Genomic DNA, 21,576 nt, shown 5'->3' with positions numbered 1-21,576 from the left:
AATTTAATACTGAACTTGAATTTGGGTACCTACTTGATAATTACAAATTTAATAGTTTTTGTTTGTGTTTTTGAGCCTTGAAATTCGTCATCTTTTGTTCTTTTTTCAGTTTTAAATTGTTTATAACTCGAAAACGATAGAGAAAAAATACAAAAGACCCTTTTAATGATCCGAAAAATCTGAAATAATATCTTCCCGGGTCAAATTTTTTTTTAATTTATAACAAAAACTGATTTTTTAAGCCACATAAGGTCTCACCTTAAAAGCCATTCAATGCCGATACCTACATGCCCTCAGCTGCTACAGAAGGTTAATACTGTGCTATTCTCTCAACAAAACATTTTACATCCAAACGACGAGTGCGACCCTGAAGAAGTTCAAAGGCGACAACTGATCTGACCCAATTAATATTCATGGTTTTGGTACATATAAAGCCTTTGTATACTAAAAAACGAAAACACTATTGATCAATTTCATTGAAAGTTTATTGAGGTTACAATTATAGGATAACCAATGTTTAAATAACCAATTATTGGTTTATTTGACACAATTGTAGATTTTACCACTACGTGTTTTTCTTTCGCCTAAAATTATCTTAGAGTCATTTGCGTCTCTAACAAGCCTCTTTACAACACTAAATCTTCGTGATTTTTTTCTTTTGTGTACGTTTTTGTTATCTCCACAGCCCTCAAACAGTGATTTTTTTGAGTCGTTCAAATCATCTAATTTCTTGATGGAAAATCTGGTTTCGTATTCTCTCCTAGAATAAAATAGAAATATGCTTTAGTGAGTGCGCAGACTCCAGACTTTTTAGTCGGCCGGTAGTTTAGTCGGCTTCTTAATCAGTACAGAGAGATATGCAACGGTGAATCGGTGTAGTGTGCGCATCTGCATACCTCTCTACTCTCTGTACTAATTAAGAAGCCGACTAAACTATCGGCCGACTAAAAAGTCTGCAGTCTGCGCACTCACTTATTGTCACTGAAACTTTTACAATTGTATTGACAAAGCTTACATGAAGTGAGAAAATAACAAAATAAAACTTACTAAAATTAAAATCATCAATATTACAAAATAAAAGATAAATAATAATAAAAATAAAGCAAAAACAATACATATAATCCACAGTACATTGTCTTTTTTGGAAGATGATTACAAAAGTCTTAAAAATGGTCTTATCTGCTTCGTTTGAGCGAGTCTACCACTTTCTGAAAAATGTTCGACGCGTTTCCGCATCCCGCCTCATTAACATATTTACATTGTCGGACTAACGAAACGCAGCTGTAAATTTGTCGGACAAGAGATCGACAATCATTATTAATTCATTATAAGTACTTTAAATTGAAAATTAGGAGTTTTGTAATAACAAAACTACCGCGCTAGAGTGACATCTTGCTGGTGTCGGACTCTACGATTTTGTTTAGAAAACTCTTAATTTTCAATTGAAAGTACATATGTATATATAGTGGCTAAACACCCCTTTAGGGGTTACGCCGCTTACGTTCTCTAGATCTATGGTTTGAGGTAGATGAGTCCTCATGTTCGTTATTTAATTTTCTCGGTTATTTTTCTCCACTCTTTCCTGTCTCTGGTTTTTTCTTTCCAATGTCGTATGCCCGCCTTGTTGAGATCACTTACTACTTCTTGTAACCATGTAGATCTCGGTCTTCCACGTCTTCTCTTGCCAGCTGGTGTCCATTCCAATATTGAGAATATCGTCGTAGTTGATCCGGATCTCCATATGTGTCCTAGCCATTTTGCTCTTTGCTGTTTTATTTTACACACTATATCTTCCTTAATTTCATCCAGTAGCTCAAGGTTCGTTCTTTGTCTAAATTCATTGTCACTTATTTTTATTGGTCCTAGTATTGCTCTTAGTATTTTTCTTTCTTGTATTCTAAGGTTTTCCTCTTGTTTTTTTGTCATGCTAAGAGTTTCTGCTGCATACATCATCGTCGGTCGAATTATTGTTTTGTATACTTTCATTTTTAATTTCTTACTCAATAACTTATTTTTAAGTAATTTTTTATTTGCATGGAAGCTCTTATTTGCTGTAATAATCCTTTCTTTGATTTCGGTTTCTCTTTCTCCATTGTTTGTTATTAATATTCCTAAGTATTTAAATTTTTCGACTTCTTCAAAAGTGTATTCTCCTACTCTAACCTTTCTCTTTTCAAAGTTTTTGTCAAATTTCATTATTTTGGTTTTTTCTTGGTTTATTTTCAATCCCATTACTTTCCCTTCTGTTACCAATTCGTTTAACATTCGTTCCATTGTTTTTCTATTTTTTGTTATTAGAACAATATCATCAGCGTATGCTATTATTAATTTGTCCTTCTCTCGTTCGGAGGGTGCCTTTGTTGATCTTCCTGACGATGTATTCTAGGGCAAGATTAAACAGAGTTGCTGATAATGAATCTCCTTGTCTCACGCCTTTATTGATGACAAATTCTTCTGTGTCGCCTACTTGAGTTTTTATGCTAACTACAGTTCTACTCATTGTCATTTGTATTAATCTTCGTAATTTATTTTGTATTATCATTTCTTTCAGAGCTACCATTAATTTTGATCTTTTTATTGTATCAAATGCTTGCTGAAAATCTATAAAAAGCAGTTCAATTTCTATTTTATATCCATGTGCTTTTTCCATAATTTGTTTAACCGTATGTATGGCATCTGTTGTAGACTTTCCCTTAACAAATCCGCATTGATAGTGTCCTATGATATTCGTGGTAGCTTCGGTCAGTCTTCGTTGTATTAAGGCGGACATGATTTTATATGCTGTGTTTAATAGCGTCAGTCCTCTGTAGTTATTGCACATCTGTTGATCTCCTTTTTTATGAATCGTGATAATTTGTCCTTTGTACCATTCTTCCGGCATTTTTTTTTTCGTTCCATATGTCTTTTATTAAATTGTATAATTTATCTTTCAATTCTTCACCACCATATTTTATAAGCTCCATATTGATACAGTCCGATCCTGAGGCTTTACCATTACGGCTGCTATTAATAATTTCCTCAACTTCCTCTTTTGTTGGTATTTCTAGCTGGTTTCCTAACATCATTGTCTCTTCTTCTATGTTTTCATTTATGTCTTGATCTTCTTGTTCTGTTAATAATTCTTTAAAATATTTAGTCCAAATTTCATTATACTCTTCATCGTTTTCTGATACTTTTCCATTTTTATCTTTTATGCCTTTTATCTTTCCTTTAAAAGTTTTGTTCTGCTCACTAATGTTCCTATAGAATTCTTTTGTGTTTCTGTACTTACTTTTTTTTTTCTATTTCTTTTATCTTATCATCCAACCAGTCACGTCTAATTTTCCTTATTTTTTTGCATTCATGTCTTATTCTACTGTATTCTTCCCTATAATCCTGTCTATTTGTTCTTATTCACATTTGTCTCATTTCTACCTTCTTTTTTAGCATGTTATGGTATTCTTCGTTATACCATTCTTGTCTTTTTTGTTTCTTTTTATCCCGATGTGTACATCCGCTGTTTCATTTATACATTTTTTTATATTTCTCCAATCTGTTTCTATATCCTTTGTAGGTTTAGATTGTTCCTTCACTTTTTTGTTCATGTCGTCAGCATACTGAATCCTTATGTCTGGAGCATTCAGTTTTTCTACGTGCCATTTATTTTTTGTTGTCGTGTTTTTTGGAGTTCTTTTGACTTTTTGTCTTACCTTTGCAGTCACCATAAAATGGTCTGTGTCTGCATGTGCACCTCTGTAGGTTCTCACGTCTGTTACCTATGTTTGCTTCCTTCTTGTAATCAGTATATGGTCTATTTGTGACAATGTTTTTTGGTCTGGGGAAATCCACGTTACTTTATAATATTTAGGATGTTCGAATTTTGTACTAACGATAATCATATTGGTACTAGCTGCTAGGTTACATAATCGTTGACCATTGTCATTAGTTTTTTCGTGTATTGTGTGCTTACCTGCTACTTGGTTAATGTAGTCTTCCTTACCTATTTGGGCATTAAAATCTCCCATTACCAGTATTGTGTCTTCTTTAGGTAAATTCTCTATTTCTCGTTCGAGTTCCTCATACAATTTGTCTTTTTTTCTCCGCAGCAGTACTTTCAGTTGGGGCATATACGTTTATGATTGATATATTAAATGGTTTGGTGTTAATTCTCAGGTAAGCCATGCGTTCATTTATTGGTTTAAATTGCATAATGTTGTAAAGCAACTCCGTATTGACCTTGTTTTTCATGTCCCAAGTACTGTAGTGTGTAGTTTTTTTTATTTATTTCTCCTTGACCTGACCATCTAATTTCTTGAATCACTGCAATATCAATTTGGTATCTTTCTAGTTCTGAGACGATCTCCTGCATTTCTCCTGGTTCAAGCCTTGTTCTGATGTTCCACGTACTTATTTTTATTTGATCACATTTTTTCGTTTTTTTTTTATTATATTTTTTTCTGTTCGTGTGTTTTATTTTATCTAGTCTGTTCAGATCCTTTTCCTTTGCCATTTTCGTGTCCGTTTTTTGTGTTTTATCCAATATTTGTTGTTTTATCAGTTTTTTGGCGTGTCTTGGTTTGCCCTTTCCAGTGCATTCTTCTCTTTGTTCCATTTCCATATAGTCCCGTCAATAATTAGTTTTTGATGACCTACTCTAGTGTTCTTACCGTTTTCTTTTTGAAATTTTGCAATTTTCCGTATTTCTTGTTGTATTTTCATCTCTTCTTGCGTTAGATCGTTATTGATGTATATTTTCGGCTTTGATTTCCTTAGTTTGTTTTTATTCTTCATAATTTTTCTTCTATTTCTACTTTATACCTAATTCTCTTTCCACGAAATTTACCATAACCTCGTTGACTACATTTGGGTTATTTGTATCCATCGGTAGACTCTGGACAATAACATTGTTAGCTTTTCTCTCCTTCTCAAACTGTTCTACCTTCATTTTCACTATCTTTAGTTCCTGTTTCATTTCATCATTTTCTTTTTTTAGTTGTTGGTTATTTTGTTTGAATTCATTTATTTCTTTTTTTAATTCTCTTAGGTCATTTATATATTCTCGTTGTTCTTCTTTTATTCCTTTTACCTCCGTTGTCAGTTGTTGTGTTTCATATGTTAAATATTGCATCATTTTTAAAAGCTGATCTATTTTGTTTTCATCGCTGTTCACCATTTTTATTTCGTTTTATGTATTTTTACTCTCTATTATAGCAAGCGGTAAGCTCTAGTTCCCCAGTCGACCCGGCGGAGGCTCTAGAACTTCTCAAGCAATAATTGAGTATGATTTTAAATATATTAAAATTCTTTTTTCTTCGAAATTTTGTTTATTTAGTTTATTATTAATTGATTAATTTCCTTTTTTTGATTTTTAAAACTTTTTGGAAAACCGGCAACGTCGCTTTTAATTTGATCAAGACTTGTTCTCTTATCTGTTGTCAAAAGAACTGGAATTTATAAAATGTCGTTTGTTTTGATTAAAGTAAAATGTTCTATAACTTACTTATAGGACGATTTTTGCCACTATTTTTTGCACTGTAGATAGTTTATGTTCTTATAAAATTTTTCACATATAGTTAAGTATTTATTTCGCACTATTACCTCAAAAATCGGGATAAACTCTGGTGAAAATGTTTAACACTTTAACACTGAAAGTATGTACTTATATTTAATTAATAAAGATTGTCAATCTCTTGTCCGACAAATTTACAGCCGAGCATCGTTAGTGCGACAACGTAAATATGTTAATGACGCGACTGATAGTTTCTGCCTTTTCGGAACGATTTTTAAAAACAATTTTTAAAAATACAAGTGCGAGAATTTACTTTATTGCGATCTAATAGTTACAATATAAAAAAATGCGACTTTACTTTACAAAGAAATAAATCAGACTAAATTATATTCAATGAAATGAAATACATTACACATTTGAAAAATAAGCAATAATACACAAGTTGCAGTTTGGAAATAAGGTCGACCATAGTTCAGGTGCTGATACATCGGATTCAGGGTATGGCCTATATGGGGTCAATGGATATAACTCGCGGGACGTGCAAACGCGTCCAACCTGCACTTTAATTTTTTTCATAAAGTGGTAGACTCGCCCAAACGAAGCACTTAAGACTATTTTTAAGACTTTTGTAATCATCTTTCAAAAAGGACGATGTACTGTGGACTAATATGTATATGGCAAAATTTAAATAAATTGCAAATTGAATATACTGCAAATAAAATACAACATTAGAGACTAAAAATAGGTTTAAGCTGTTGCATATGCCACCCAAATATAGATAAAAATACTTTAGTTACTGTACATAGAGGTACTGTAATTTCTTAGTTATTCGTTAAGAAACTCTTCTACTATTTCTTAAGAAAAGAAAACTCATAAGAAAATGTCGTGATTTATACAATCAAAAGCTTTTAGTATGGCATAACTAGACCCACACCCAGACATCCAAAGTGAAAGTTATCCTCCAATACCAAATTGTTCTATATGGTCCACATAATGTTCAGAAAAAAGTCACACCATTTTGAGCGTCGGGTTTGGAGGGAGAGGGGGGAGAAATCGGTAAATTCGTAGTTTTTAAGTTTTTCGTCAATGTTTCTAAAACTATGCGGTTTAGCATGAACATCCTTATATACAAAAATTGTTCTACATTAAATTTGAAATAAAACAGATCCTATACATAATCCTTTTAAAATGAACGATTCCAAAGTTACGGAGGTAATTTAGTAAAATTGGTCCAAAAAAGGCCTAACACAAACATCCAAAGTAAAAGTATTCCTCCAACACCAAATTGTTCTATATGGTCCACATATTGTTCAATAAATATTACACTATTTTGAGCGTCCGGTTTGGGGGGAGATGGGAGGGAAGTCGGTAAATTAATAGTATTTTACGTTTTTCATCAATATTTCTAAAAATATGCTTTAGCGTAAACAATGTTCTATAAAAAAATGCTGTATATAAAATTTAAAACAAAAAAAGGTCTTATACATAATTGTTATTATAAAATCAACGGTTCCAGAGTTATGAAGGGTGAAATATGGAGGTTTTCGATACTTTTTATATTTTCTTGTGCAATTTATAATGTTATTACTGATGACAGAAATTTTCTTTACGACCCAAAATCATCATCAATTGCCCAAAAAAGTATCGAAAACCTCCACTTTTCATCCTCCGTAACTCTTATTTGAGTTGATTTTATAACAATTATGTATAGGTCCTTTTTTTGTTTTAAATTTTATGTAGAACATTTTTGTATAGAACATTGTTTACGCTAAAGCATAGTTTTAGAAATATTAACGAAAAACGTTTAAAACTACTAATTTGTCGACTTCTCCCCCATCTCCTCCGCCCCCCCCCCCAAACCAGACGCTCAAAATGGTGTATTTTTTTACTGAACAATATGTGGACCATATAGAACAATTTGGTGTTGGAGGAAAACTTTTACTTTGGATGTCTGGGTTAGGCCTTTTTTGGATCAATTATACTATACCACCTCCGTAACTTTGGAACCGTTCGCTTTAAAAGGATTATGCATCGGGCCTTTTTTATTTCAAATTTAATGTAGAACATTTTTGTATAGAAGGTTGTTCATGCAGTCATCCTAAACCGCATAGTTTTAGAAATATTGACGAAAAACGTAAAAAACTACGAATTTACCAATTTCTACCCCTTCCCTCTCCCCCAAACCAGACGCTCAAAATGGTGTGATTTTATGGTGACTTAATGGTGAACATTATGTGGACCATATGGAACAATATGGTGTTGGAGGATAACTTTCACTTTGGATGTCTGGGTTATGCCATCTTTTGGATCAATTGTGTCATACTATTTGGCATAGTCACAATAAACAGCGGCAAAGTATAGATTATTCTTTAGTGCGTAGTAAACCTCATATAGTACAGAAAATATGGCGTCAGTGGTACATTTATTAGTTAACAAGCCGAACTGATTTTGTGGCAAAATGTTGTTATCAACGAGAAAAGACATAAGTCTGGCCTTTATGAGTCTCTCAATAATTTTGGAGAGTACCGGTAGTAAGGCAATTGGTCTATAGGTTCACCCTTATGAAGAGGAATAATAACGGTCTTTAGACACACTGGAAATTTACCTGTCGCAAATGATTTCACAAGATGATTCACGAGAGTCCCGTGTTGTAGTTCCTCTTGTGGAAGACTCGTTTGGAAATATCACTTGAAAATTTTCTTTGGGTAACAATAGACAAGGTTTCAAATTGGTAACTGACGTGGAAAATTGTTTAGCAACGCTACGTATTGCATCTGTACAGTTCTTACGTTTCCCCCACAAATTTTTCAAAAACCATGATCTACTACTTTTGGTGCGGCTAAAAATTTCATATAATGATTATAAATTTTATAAGACTAATTATACAGTATGATGAAAATTATTGGAAAAAATTCGTTATTTCGTAAGCCGGCGCTACAAAGGAAATATCCGGAAACTCTTTGCGGAGCTCTTTGAAAACAGCGTCTTGTAATTTTTCTTAAGTCTTAAGTTTTTCTTAAATACCTCCAGAACGCTTCTAGTTAGAAAAACAAAAATTGGTACGCATATTTATCTTCCAGAGATAAATGGATTTCATCCATTGCGAATTTATAGTACCGATCATAGCCGTCCGTTTTGGGTAGGGTAACGGTTATTTTATCGCATAACTTTTTTTCGTTAAATTTTAAGCATTTTTCACTTTGGATTATTAAATTGTGAGGTATGCTAGTAATAAAAGTTACTCCTGATTTAAGTTGCTAGGACAAACCGTTTTCTAGAAAAATCGATTTGAAAATTTTTCGTCTCTTTAATTTGAAAAAAAAAATTGAAAAAAATTTAAAAAAACGGTGTATTTTACCAACTTAAAGCAAGAGTAACTTTTACTACTAGAATACCTAGTCTGGGCTGATTATCGGAGAATAGGCCATTTTTGGGAAAAGTCATTTACCAGCCATTTTATTGCTGGAATCGAATTATAAGATCCTACATATTAATAATATAGGTATGCAAAGTCCTCAGATAGTGTGCTACTTTTTTTATAAACAAAATGGCGCCCGAAAATTGTGTTCTTTTTTCAATTATTGCTCTATAACTCCGAAGATTTTAATTTTACAAAAAAACAATCAAATCAAAATTCACTGTGATTAAATTCTGCATAGAGACGTGTTTTTTCCGATCCGCTCCGATGAAAACTTTCCTCGGAAAATGCGGGTTTTCCCAACAAAATCTTTAATTTTCAAAAAAAAATTTTAGATAAGTAATTATCTACCAATATTTAAATAATTTGGTGACTTAAAAGCCTTCTTGGCTTAGATTATAGTTCCAGAAGCTGATGAAAATTAAACGAATATTTTAGCAACAATTCAATTGTTAATCAATAATTTACTGTCGCCATAACCAAAATAATTATGATACACTGATTAAACTTTGAAATCTTATAAAGATGAGATGCCTATTTAACATTTTGTCGACAAAATATAAATTTTTTATTTTTTGCCCAATCTTTAAATGTTTAAAAAAAATAGTTATTAACAAATTAACGTTTCTCAAAAAGCTTTTATTATATTGTAATTTTAAAAAATAGCTAAAATGCGCATTTCGAATATCTTGAAAATGAATGCTTTAAATATTTTTTGCAACGATTTGCAAAAAAGTTATGAAACAGCAAAATAAACATACGATTATTACGGTGTTTATAATTTTTTTTTTAATTCTTTCAAAGCGTAGAAGTGAGTTTAAAGTACAAGCTAATTATTTACAAAAAAAATATTGATTATCAGTTTAACGGTTATATTTTAATTAAAGATTATAAATATATTTTTTTGTAATTTACACGCGCGAAAGTAGAATAATACAGCACTGTAGCTAAAATTTTCACTCGGAGCGACGACCGGCCGCGCGAGACGTACACTTTTATAAATAATGTATGCTGCGTGTCAGTCGCTTCGAGTGAACATTTTAGCTCCGACTCTGTATCAGGCCTACTTTTGCGCTAAAAATTACAAAAAAAAAGTATTTTTAATCTTTGATTAAAATATAACCATTGCACTAATTTTTGACATTCTTCGTGAGTAATTAGATTGTACCATATGCTCACTTTTAAGCTTTGAAACAATTAAAACAAATTATAAACAACGGAGTCATTGTATATTTATTTTGGTGTTTCATAACTTTTTGCAAATGGTTGGAAAATTTTTTTAAAGCTTTCATTTTCAAGACCTATGAAATACGCATTTTAAGTATTTTATAAAATTAGAATATAATAAACAATTTCTGAGAAATTTTAATTTTTTTATAACAATTTTTTTTAAACATTTAAAGATTATGCAAACAAATACAAAATTTATATTTTGTCGACAAAATATTAAATAGGCATCACACCTTTATAATCTTTCTAAGTTTGATCAATGTCTCATGATTATTTTGGTTGTTATTGCGACTGTAATTTGTTAATTATTTTGTAATAAATATTTGTGTAATAACTTGTTACAATTGAATTGTTGCTAAAATATTCGTTTCATTTTCACCGGCTTCTGAATTTATAATCTATACCAAGAAAGCTTTTATTTCACCAAGCTATATAATTATTGATAAATAATTATTGGCCCAAAAAATTTATTTGAAAATTCGAGATTTTGTTGGGAAAACCCACATTTTCCGAGGAAAATTTTCGTCGGAGCCAATCGAAAAAAACATGCTACTATGTAGAATTAAATTGGGGTGAATTTTTATTTAAGTGTTTTTGGTGTAAACTTAAAATCCTCGGAGTTATAGAGCAATAATTGAAAAAAATACGATTTGTCGGCGCCATTTTGTTTATAAAAAAAGTAGCACACTATCTGCGGACTTTGCATACCTATATTAATAATATATAGGATCTTATAATTAGATTCCAGCAATAAAATTGCTGGTAAATAACCTATCTTTGTACTTTACTAATTAGACCAACGTATTATAACTATTTTTTTTTCAAAATTTAAAGATTATGCAAAAAAAAATTTATATTTTGTCGATAAAATATTAAATAAGCATCTCATATTTATAATATTTATAAGTTTGATCAATGTATCATGATTATTTTGGTTATTATTGCGATCGTAAATTGTTAATTAACAATTGAATTGTTGCTAAAATATTCGTTCACCGGCTTTGATGTCACTAAGTTATTTAATTATTGATTAATAATTACTTACCTAAAACTTTATTTGAAAATTAGAGTTTTTGTTAGGAAAACCCGCATTTTCCGAGATAAATTTTCATCGGAGCAAATCGTGAAAAACATATCTCTATGCAGAATTTAATTGCGGTGAATTTTTATTTGGGTGTTTTTGTTGTAAAGTTAAAATCTTCGGAGTTATAGAGAAATAATTGACAAAAATACGATTTGTCGGCGCCATTTTGTTTATAAAAAAAGTAGCACACTATCTGCGGACTTTGCATACCTATATTATTAATATATGATCTTATAATTCGATTCCAGCAATAAAATTGCTGGTAAATAACTTTTCCATGAATTTTGCCAATTAGCCCAGAGTAACCTCATAATTTAATAATCTAGTGTCAAAAATGCTTAAAAATTAAAGACAAAAAATTATGCGATAAAATAACCGTTGACCTACCAAAAACCGACGCATATGACCGATACTAGAAATTCGCAATTAATGAAATCGATTCATCCCTGGAATATAATTAAAGGTACAAGTTTTCCATTTTTCTAAATAGTTTTTTTTTCAATTTTTTTTTGAAAGTTATAAAACGAAAAATTTTCAGATCGATTTTTCTAGAAAACGGTGTATCCTATCGACTTAAAACAAGAGAATTACATTTTAGTACAAGAATATCTCACAATTTGATAATCCAGAGTTAAAAATGCTTAAAAGTTAAAGACAAAAAAAGTTATACGATAAAGTAACCGTTGCCCTACCCAAAACGGATGTCTATGACCGGTACTAGAAATTATCCGGTACTGGGTGGAATCGATTTATCTCAGAAAGATAAATACGCATACTAATTTTTGTTTTTCTAAATAGAAGTGTTCCAGAGGTATTTAAGAAAAACTAATTACCAGACGCCATCTTCAAATAGCTTTAGCTCCCTTAGGAAGCGTTTTCGGACTAAGTGAATTGGGTTAAATTGTCTTAAAATTATCTGAGGAATCTTCTATATTCGTTTGTCGGTAGAGTTTCTGGACACCCTGTATATACTACTAGTGACGTCATCCATCTGGGCGTGATGACGTAATTGAAAATTTTTTATATGAGAATAGGGGTCGTGTGGCAGCTCATTGAGATCTAATGAGATCTTTATGTACTTACTGAGTAATATTTTTGGTAGAGGAGCAACATTTTTGTCTACTGCAGCCTACATTCACCAAGGTACCTCTTTTAAGGTGCTTATATAGACACAATAAAATTGTTGACACTGCTCCTGAATACATACACATTGCAGGAAGACTCACAGCGCTGCTGACTGGTAAAGGAGGCTAAAAACATTAAATATTAATAGAAAGTTACGAAATATATTGGGACCGTGCAAGTTCGGCAAAGCGACCTCTATTTCTACGCTCTGTACTTTTATTCGAACTTTTAATTATATTGGCCAATTATATTAGTCCTGGTTGCTGGATAATTGTCAAGGCCATAGTCCAAAAAAATAATAAGAAGAAAAAATAAGATGCAGGTTATGTTTAGCAAACGTAAACAATTGTATGTAGTAAATAAAATTAGTTATTAAAATGCAGTACTGCAAGCAAAATACAATTAATTAAATTTACCTTTATATAATAATTGCATATCATATCAATATTGTGGAGCAATATATAATTTTTCTGCGTCAATGACAGAAGGTATGAAATATACGTCAATTTGACAATTTCAATTGACAATATGAATTATTTAAGATAGTTGCAATATTTCTCCGCGACTCGCGCACGGTCGTTTCTCGTTTCCCTTCCAAGTACTTGCACACCGCGAATATTCGATTCGACAAATATGTCATAAAAATTTATGTTTTAAATAAACTACTTTAATCATTACCGCCAAAATATGCACCAATTTTACAAGTTTAATTAAATTTCTTCGTTTTTAAAGGTTTAGCTAATACAAGATTACACAATTCTCGGCCAACGCAATAAAATTCGTACTGTATTCGTAAAAAACAACACTGTCATCATCGTTAACAGATATTCCATCCATCATCGGATATAAGCCATCCCTTAGATATATCCATTCATTTCTGTTTGGTGTTTTTTCTGCTTTCGTGGCCAGCCATTTGTTTTACGTCATCACTCCATCTTGTTTGAGATCTACCTGTACTTCTCTTATTTGATCTTGGTCGCCATTCAACAATTCGCTTCGTCTAATGGTTGTCTTCCATTCTTCCTATGTATCCTATCCAGTTCAATTTTAACATGGCCATCTTTTGGATTACATGTTTTAGTTTTGGTGGTTTTCTTATTTTTTCATTGGATTTGCGTTCGATGAACATTCTTGGGTTGGGCTGGTGTTGAGAATTCTCCATTCCATAGCTCTCTTGAGTCACTTGAAGTAGGTATGTGGGCTGTGTTGTTGTTGTTGTTGAAGCCCACGTTTCAGTTCCATATATCAGAACTGATTTCAAGATAGGTATATCAAGATTTTTGTCTTTAAAGTATTTGGCAAGTTTGATATCAATACTGTTTGTAATCTTCCAAATAGGCTATGCACATTGCAAACATGCTAAGAACATTTTCTATCTATCAAAAATGATATACAGGGTGTCCAGAAACTCTACCGACAAACGAAGACAGGAGATTCCTCAGATAATTTTATGACAATTTAACCCAATTCGCCTAGTCCGAAAATGCTTCCTAAGGGAGCTAGAGCTCTTTGAAGATGGCGCCATGTAATTAGTTTTTCTTAAATACCTCCAGAACGCTTCTATTTAGAAAAACGAAAATTGGTATACATATTTACTTTCCTGAAATGAATCGATTCCATCCATTGCGAATTTCTAGTACCGGTCATAGGCGTACGTTTTGGGTAGGGCAACGGTTATTTTATCGCATAACTTTTTTGTCTTCAACTTTTAAGCATTTTTGATACTGGATTATTAAATTGTGAGGTATTCTAGTACTAAAAGGTACTCTTACTTTAAGTCGATAGGATACACCGTTTTCTAGAAAAATCGATTTGAAAGTTTTTAGTTTTGGGAATTTGAAAAAAAAAGTTAAAAAAAATTAAAAAAAAAAAAATGTATTTTACCAACTTAAAGCAAGAGTAACTTTTAGTACTCGAATATCTCATAATTGAATAATCTAATGTCAAAAAATACTTAAAAATTAAAGACAATAAAGGTATGCTATAAAATAACTGTTGACCTACCCAAAACGGACGCCTATGACCGGTACTAGAAATTCGCCATTAATGAAATCGATTAATCTCTGGAATATAAATAAATGTACCAGTTTTCATCTTTCTAAATAGTTTTTTTTGTATCTTTTTTTTTAATTCAAGGAACGAAAAATTTTCAAATCGATTTTAATAGCAAACGGTGTATCCTATCGACTTCGGACGAAGTGAATTGGGTTAAATTATCTTAAAATTATCTGAGGAATCTCCTGTCTTCGTTTGTCGGTAGAGTTTCTGGACACCCTGTAAAAGTATATTTCTATACAGGGTGTTTCATTAATAATTGTCCATATAGTAACTGGAGAAACCTTAGCACAAAATACGAAGATTTAACCTAAAACACTTAAATAAAATGTGGTCTCTTACTGAGTTACAGGGTGTTTTATCTAAAAATTTAAAAATTATTTTTGCCCAGCATTTTAAAAATATTCGACGTATCCTTTTCATACTTGGCAGAAAGTGCGACTACTATACACCCTACTAAATTATGATAAACAAACGTTTCTAGCTACTACCAGAGGCGTACGACAGGGGATAGTGAATGGTTGACCCTTCTCAAATTCTACGCCACTGGAGGAATTACTATTTTAGTGCCCTTTTTAGATTCTCCAATACTTTCTATGTAAATAATATACTCTTCATTGGTAACGATAAAGTTATTAATTTTCGAGATATTTGAAGTTAAATATAAAACGGCACAGTTATTTTGATTAATTTATGATATGATTCATATGTGATTAAAATTTAAAAATTATTTTTGTACCTAGTACTTTAAAACTATTTGGCGTATCCTTATCATACTTATCAGTAAGTGTAGGTACTGTACACTCTATTAAATTAAGATAAATAAACGTTTCTAGCTGCTACCAGAGGCGTACGATAGGGGATAGTGGCTGGTTGACCCTTCCCAAATTCTACACGACTGACGAAATTGCTATTTTAGTGTAATTTTTTGATTTTTCAGTACTTATTATTTAAATAATATATTCTTCATTCGGAACGATAAAATGATTAGTTTTCGAGATATTTGAAATTAAAAATGAAGCGACACAATACATTAATCAAAATAACCGTGTCGTTTCATTTTTAACTTCAAAGGTCTCAAAAACTAATGACTTTATCGTTACGAATGAAGAGTATATTATTTTTAGAGAAAGTATTGGAGAATCCAATAATTGAACTAAAATAGCAATTCCGCCAGTGGCGTAGAATTTGGAAAGGGTCAACCATTCACTTTTCCCCGTTGTACGCCTCTGGTAATAGCCAGAAACATTTGTTTAACATAATTTAGTAGTTTGTACAGTACCTATACTTCCTGCCCAGTATGAAAAGGATACGTCGAATAGATTTAAAATGCTGAGCAAAAATAATTTTTAAATTTTTAGATATAACACCCTGTAACTCAGTAAGGAACCACATTTTATTTAAGAGTTTTAGGTTAAATCTTCGTATTTTGAGCTAAGGTTTCTCCAGCTACTATATGGACTATTATTAATGAAACACCCTGTATAAATCAGCCTTTAGGTTAAGCTTTGATATAGTCGGTTCGCTAAACTCAGACGCATCTGGCTAGATATTTTAGTCGATATTTTTTTTGTTTTTTGCCAATTTTGCAAAAATTGGCAAAATTACTAAATATTTAGTGATTATTAACTATTTAAAAATTATTTTTTGCCAATTTTGCTAAAATTGGCAAAATTACCGACTAAAATATCTAGAAAGTTGCGTCTGAGTTTAGCGAACACACTATGGTGTATTTACGACTGAACCTATTTATATTATTATTGTCCAGAGGTATATTCTCAGTTATATCTAGAGATTCTTTGGTTAGATATTTAGGTTTTTCCTAGAGTTATTTTTAATAAAATTTTATTGATCCTGCCATTATTCTCTGTCTTTTGCTATTAGCGTAACATCATCTGCAAATCTCAGATGGTTTAGGTTTCCGCTGTCTATCGTCACTCCTTTATTTGCCTATTCAAAATTTTGAAACATATTATCTTCTAGAGCTAAAGTAAATAGTTTGGGTGAGATAGAATCTCCTTAGAAACAATATTATACTACCTAATAGATAAACAGATAATAGATAAACGCATTACCGCGCCGTAATGCTTATTTGTAATTGGTCCAACCCCAGGCAAGGCAGGCTAACCTGACCAAAAATGTATTTCATTTGAACAAGATTATAAATGAAATGTTTACTTCTTAAATTGATTGTATTGAATCTACGAATAATTTCACTGCACCGAAAACTCCTAAAACAAAGCACAATTTGTTGTCACCATCCTAAATCATCAAAAGTCGTAGAATATCAAAAATATCAAATTCTTTTACAAGACCAGAAAAACAGGAAATCATTAGAATGGTGAGGTTGTAACCCTACCTATATTTCTTGGATATTAGCATCCATCTAATATAATAGATGTAATCAAAAGAGGTACCAGTGCTAAAATTAACTCCAATACCATAATAAACCAAATAAACCACAATTAAAACTTCCCCTGTTCCAGCGCTCCCGTACATCAAAGTTTGTCCGACTAGGCACCGTTAAGCTATTAACAAATTTTCAGCTGGCTATTAGTAAACTTTTTCTTGGTACGCGGGATCCAGGCCTATATGTATTTAGCAGCTGCTATTTAATATATAAAATGAATAATTTATTGCTGCAGATGTCTAACTATAATCCTTTGTTTTAGATATCTGATAACTAAAAATTAAAAGGTAGTAATCGTACTTTACATTGCGGTTCGCTTTTTATCTTATATATTCATATATAATATTTTTATATTTAGGGTTGAATGTGTAAACAGACAAAAACAAATAGCTGCACCAAATGTGCAATAGATAAGAAAGATATTACGCCAAAAGTTACACCAAAAAGCTCTAAAACTCGTCTATTGAAATTACCGAATTTTAAAGGCAATGTGATTGTACGGGATCCGACTCTAGATCGATCTTCACCTATCTGCTTTCCGGATAAAACGTTTCTTTTCATTAAGAGGATCGGAACGTATTTTCGGCTGCAATGCTATTCAAATGGGGATTCATTTTTTTCAAGTCCTGAGAAAACTAATAAGTATTTTGGAAAAATTTAAACGCAGAATGAAAGATTACGTTATTAACGAGGGCCGAAAGTCCCTGAGAACTTCTACAATGTTTATTTTAATAAGTTACAGGGGTGAAAAAACTAAGAGAAAATTTAGTGTGATTTTTAAATTCAAATATCTCATTCAAAATAAACTTTTTATTTATTCTAAGGGACTTTCGGCCCTCGGTAATAATTTAGTCTTTTATTCTGCGTTTAAATTTTTCAAAAATATTTATTGGTTTTTTCAGGATTTGAAAAAAATTAACACAATGCCGTGGTAATATTTTCCAAATCTGTCTTTGTCTTACAACGCACTCAACCGAATATAATATTGTCAGCATATATTGTCAGTCAGACACTGACAATCAGTGACAATTTTAAATATTTGACATTGCATCGGGAATATTTTGAGAAATTGATTAAATATTATTGATATATAGTGTATTTTATAAATAATTGATTTAAGACGTGAACTTAATAAAAAGTTATTTATTGTGTATTATTTGTGAAAGATCCAAGCAGAGAATACATCAGATATATCCTGTGATCCAAGTATTTTGTTGTTAGAGATGTTCAAAATTGTAAGCGTTCCAAAATAACAACATATTATTAAAAAATCACTTTAACACTTTTCCTCTTTTCTCGATTGATTATTAGTTTTTGTTGTACAAATAAATTATTACAATCACTGAAAACATAGTTAGTGAAAAAATTATCACATTTATTAACTGAATTAATAATTTGCAATTATAAAAATAACAGTTATCCAAGAACATTCAAAAGCCATCTCTTTAAATTAATTATGACATTTTCAAGTAGAATGACATTCTAGTAATGTTTACATATCCACACCAGTGTGAATTTTACTACACGTAATTTGCCGTGTAAAGACAGAAAAAGTAGGGATACACGTAAAATATTTGCGAATTATGTACCCATAGCCTTAAATTTCATACATAGACAAATATGACTTGCATGGGTTGCCTATGAAAATCTTGTCATAGCTATACTTAAGGGGGGAGGGCGTAGAGTTTGAAATCAACATAAATACAGTCGGAAAAATGAAAGAATACCCATGAATGATCACATCAATCACTTATTTTTGTAATTGATGGATTCGACCGTTACTTGATGGAAGTTCATTTTATCTCACAATAAAACACTGAAAAACGTTTGTTTTCTATACTTCCACAAAATTTATTACAACTATGTTATTACTACAGCTGTTTCGGCAAAGTGCCTTTCTCAAGTGATATATTTTACAATGTGTTTGCCTTTTTAAGTCTTTAACTGAAGAGGTTGAGGAGTGGGGAGTTGTTTGTCTCGAGTTGGTCATTCAGAATTATATCTGTATTTTTCAATTTATTAATTTCCATTGATTCTAAAAGTGATAGCTTAAGGCCTTTATTTTGAATATGTAGAATTTGAAACTCTTCATTGAAAGAATGATTATGATCTAGAAGGTGAAGTGCGTATGTAGAAGTGTCTGTTTTTCTATTGTTGAAAGCCCTTTTGTGTTCTGCTATCCGTTTGTCAAAAGTTCTACCAGTTTGACCGATATAAGTTTTCGGACAGTCACCACAAGTTAGTTTGTACACACCACTCTGTAGTTGCTTTCTCTTTCGGCTTTTATTGTTTTTAATATGTTTGCTTAAGTTGTTGTTAGTTCTGAAAGCTGGTGTTATTCCTTTCTTTTTTATGTATCTGGCTATTTTTGTTGTTATTTTGCCAGTATATGTGAGAGAGCAGAAGGTACTGGGTTCTTTCTGTGGTGGTGGATACAGTAATTTCAAGGCTTTCTTATGGAGTTTTTGGTTTAAAATGTTGTTAACTGTTTGTTCGTTATAGCCATTTTTTACTGCTATTTGTCTAATGATATTTAGTTCTGTCTCGAAGTTATTTTTTGTCATAGGAATTTCTGTCAGCCTATGTATCATGCTATGGTAGGCTGCTAATTTGTGTTGCGTAGGATGGGATGATGAATTGTGTATAGTTGTGTCAGTATGGGTAGGTTTATGAGTTCTCCGTATATCATAAACCTACCCATACTGACACAACTATACACAATTCATCATCCCATCCTACGCAACACAAATTAGCAGCCTACCATAGCATGATACATAGACTGACAGAAATTCCTATGACAAAAAATAACTTCGAGACAAAACTAAATATCATTAGACAAATAGCAGTAAACAATGGATATAACGAACAAACAGTTAACAACATTTTAAACCAAAAACTCCATAAGAAAGCCTTGAAATTAGTGTATCCACCACCACAGGAAGAACCCAGTACCTTCTGCTCTCTCACATATACTGGCAAAATAACAACAAAAATAGCCAGATACATAAAAAAGAAAGGAATAACACCAGCTTTCGGAACTAACAACAACTTAAGCAAACATATTAAAAACAATAAAAGCCGAAAGAGAAAGCAACTACAGAGTGGTGTGTACAAACTAACTTGTGGTGACTGTCCGAAAACTTACATCGGTCAAACTGGTAGAACTTTTGACAAACGGATAGCAGAACACAAAAGGGCATTCAACAATAGAAAAATAGACACTTCTACATACACACTTCACCTTCTAGATCATAATCATTCTTTCAATGAAGAGTTTCAAATTCTACATATTCAAAATAAAGGCCTTAAGCTATCACTTTTAGAATCAATGGAAATTAATAAATTGAAAAATACAGATATAATTCTGAATGACCAACTCGACACAAACAGCTCCCCACTCCTCAACCTCTTCAGTTAAAGACTTAAAAAGGCAAACACATTGTAAAATATATCACTTGAGAAAGGCACTTTGCCGAAACAGCTGTAGTAATAACATAGTTGTAATAAATTTTGTGGAAGTATAGAAAACAAACGTTCTTCAGTGTTTTATTGTGAGACTTATTTTTGTATTTATAGTTTGTATTACAAACGTTTGTTATTTACAGAAAAAGACAGCAAATACAAAATAAGTGATTGATGTGATCGTTCATGGGTATTCTTTCATTTTTCCGACTGTAGGTATGTGCTCTTGTGCAGAACACTTTTCTCTAGGCTTTATCCTTATTCTGTAGGCATTTTTCTCTAGGCTATATTATAAGAAATGGCAAATATAAGCCAGTAAATATCATCTCAATGGGCAAAACTGCAGGTCTAGAGGGATCTAGTGGCAAGCAACATTCATGGTTCAGGTTATAAGCGTATAGTTGGTATTTAAATATTCAGAAGAGCGTTAGAGGAATACTTATGCATTTGACAACCAGCATGAACGTCTACTGTCTACACGCTGCATAGCGTATGGCACCAAAAGAAGAATAACGTTAAAACGATGAAATATTTGCGAAAGTGGACAAAATGAATATTCAAAGAAAGGTAAAATACAGAATTCGCAATGCCTTGACCACTAAAAACGAACTATGGAAACAACAAAATGATATCTACGGAACATTCTTCATTTCCTCATATGTGCAGTACATTTTAAAACAGATGTCCAGACTCTAAGGAATTAAAATATAATAATTATCCAAATGAAAACAAGTCATATAGAATTATGGTACAATTATATCCTACTTAAACTTTTTTTGAATGGTGAGTTAATAAAGATCTTGGACATTTATTTAACTACAGAAACTAAGAAGGATCTGTCATTGAGATGATGTTTAACTAAAAAATACTCACAATCCGTCCTGTTGCTGTATCAAACATCCTTCTGAAAACTACTGTACATAAAGCCAAAGGTACTGTTCCCGAAATCATAATTTTTGAATGTAGTTAGAAAGCTACAATCGACACATTTATTAATTTTAGAATAAACAAACATTAAAAGCACAAGCCGATTTGAAATAAGATTTTAAATGACAAGGACTGGTTTGACAGTTGTGACATGCACCTTAGAAAACATTTTAAACATACATTAAGGGGGCTTTTACTTTCCAGAATGAAAAAAAGACAATTTTTAAATATCGTTAAAAAACTATATTTACAGATAAAACCTATTTTATACATTGCTAAGAAGGTTTTGCAAAAAAATTGTTGGAACTTTTAGTTGTTTTTCACTATTGCAGAGGGCGTCTTCTAAAAGATTTATTTTAATTTGTGAGACACTTTCT

At 31.6% G+C, this 21,576-nt stretch overlaps 1 protein-coding gene across 1 annotated transcript; it reads right to left on the bottom strand.

Moving 5' to 3' along the window:
* Positions 1-467: 467 nt before the first annotated feature.
* On the bottom strand, positions 468-21,340 carry LOC114330902 (uncharacterized). Its single transcript, XM_028280342.2, has 4 exons — positions 21,146-21,340; positions 12,304-12,470; positions 8,094-8,327; positions 468-760 (listed from the first exon to the last, which is right to left on the bottom strand). Exons 1-4 carry the CDS (start codon positions 21,221-21,223, stop codon positions 538-540), a joined length of 702 nt encoding a protein of 233 aa, XP_028136143.1. The 5' UTR covers positions 21,224-21,340; the 3' UTR covers positions 468-537.
* Between the last annotated feature and the right edge of the window lie 236 nt (positions 21,341-21,576).

Source organism: Diabrotica virgifera, chromosome 5 (genome assembly GCF_917563875.1).
Source record: "Diabrotica virgifera virgifera chromosome 5, PGI_DIABVI_V3a".
In the NCBI taxonomy this organism is placed as follows: Eukaryota; Metazoa; Arthropoda; class Insecta; order Coleoptera; family Chrysomelidae; genus Diabrotica; species Diabrotica virgifera.
This window is presented reverse-complemented; position numbering and strand designations above follow the sequence as displayed.

What these genes read in the sequence shown, in the direction of transcription:
- LOC114330902 (XM_028280342.2), bottom strand. Translation starts at nt 21,223, where the DNA reads ATGATTTCGGGAACAGTACCTTTGGCTTTATGTACAGTAGTTTTCAGA. An exon ending in ATACAGCAACAGGACGGATT is followed by an intron (nt 12,471 to 21,145) that starts GTGAGTATTTTT and finishes TAATGTTTTTAG; the next exon opens with CCTCCTTTACCAGTCAGCAG. An exon ending in TGTGAAATCATTTGCGACAG is followed by an intron (nt 761 to 8,093) that starts GTAAATTTCCAG and finishes ATTTTATTCTAG; the next exon opens with GAGAGAATACGAAACCAGAT.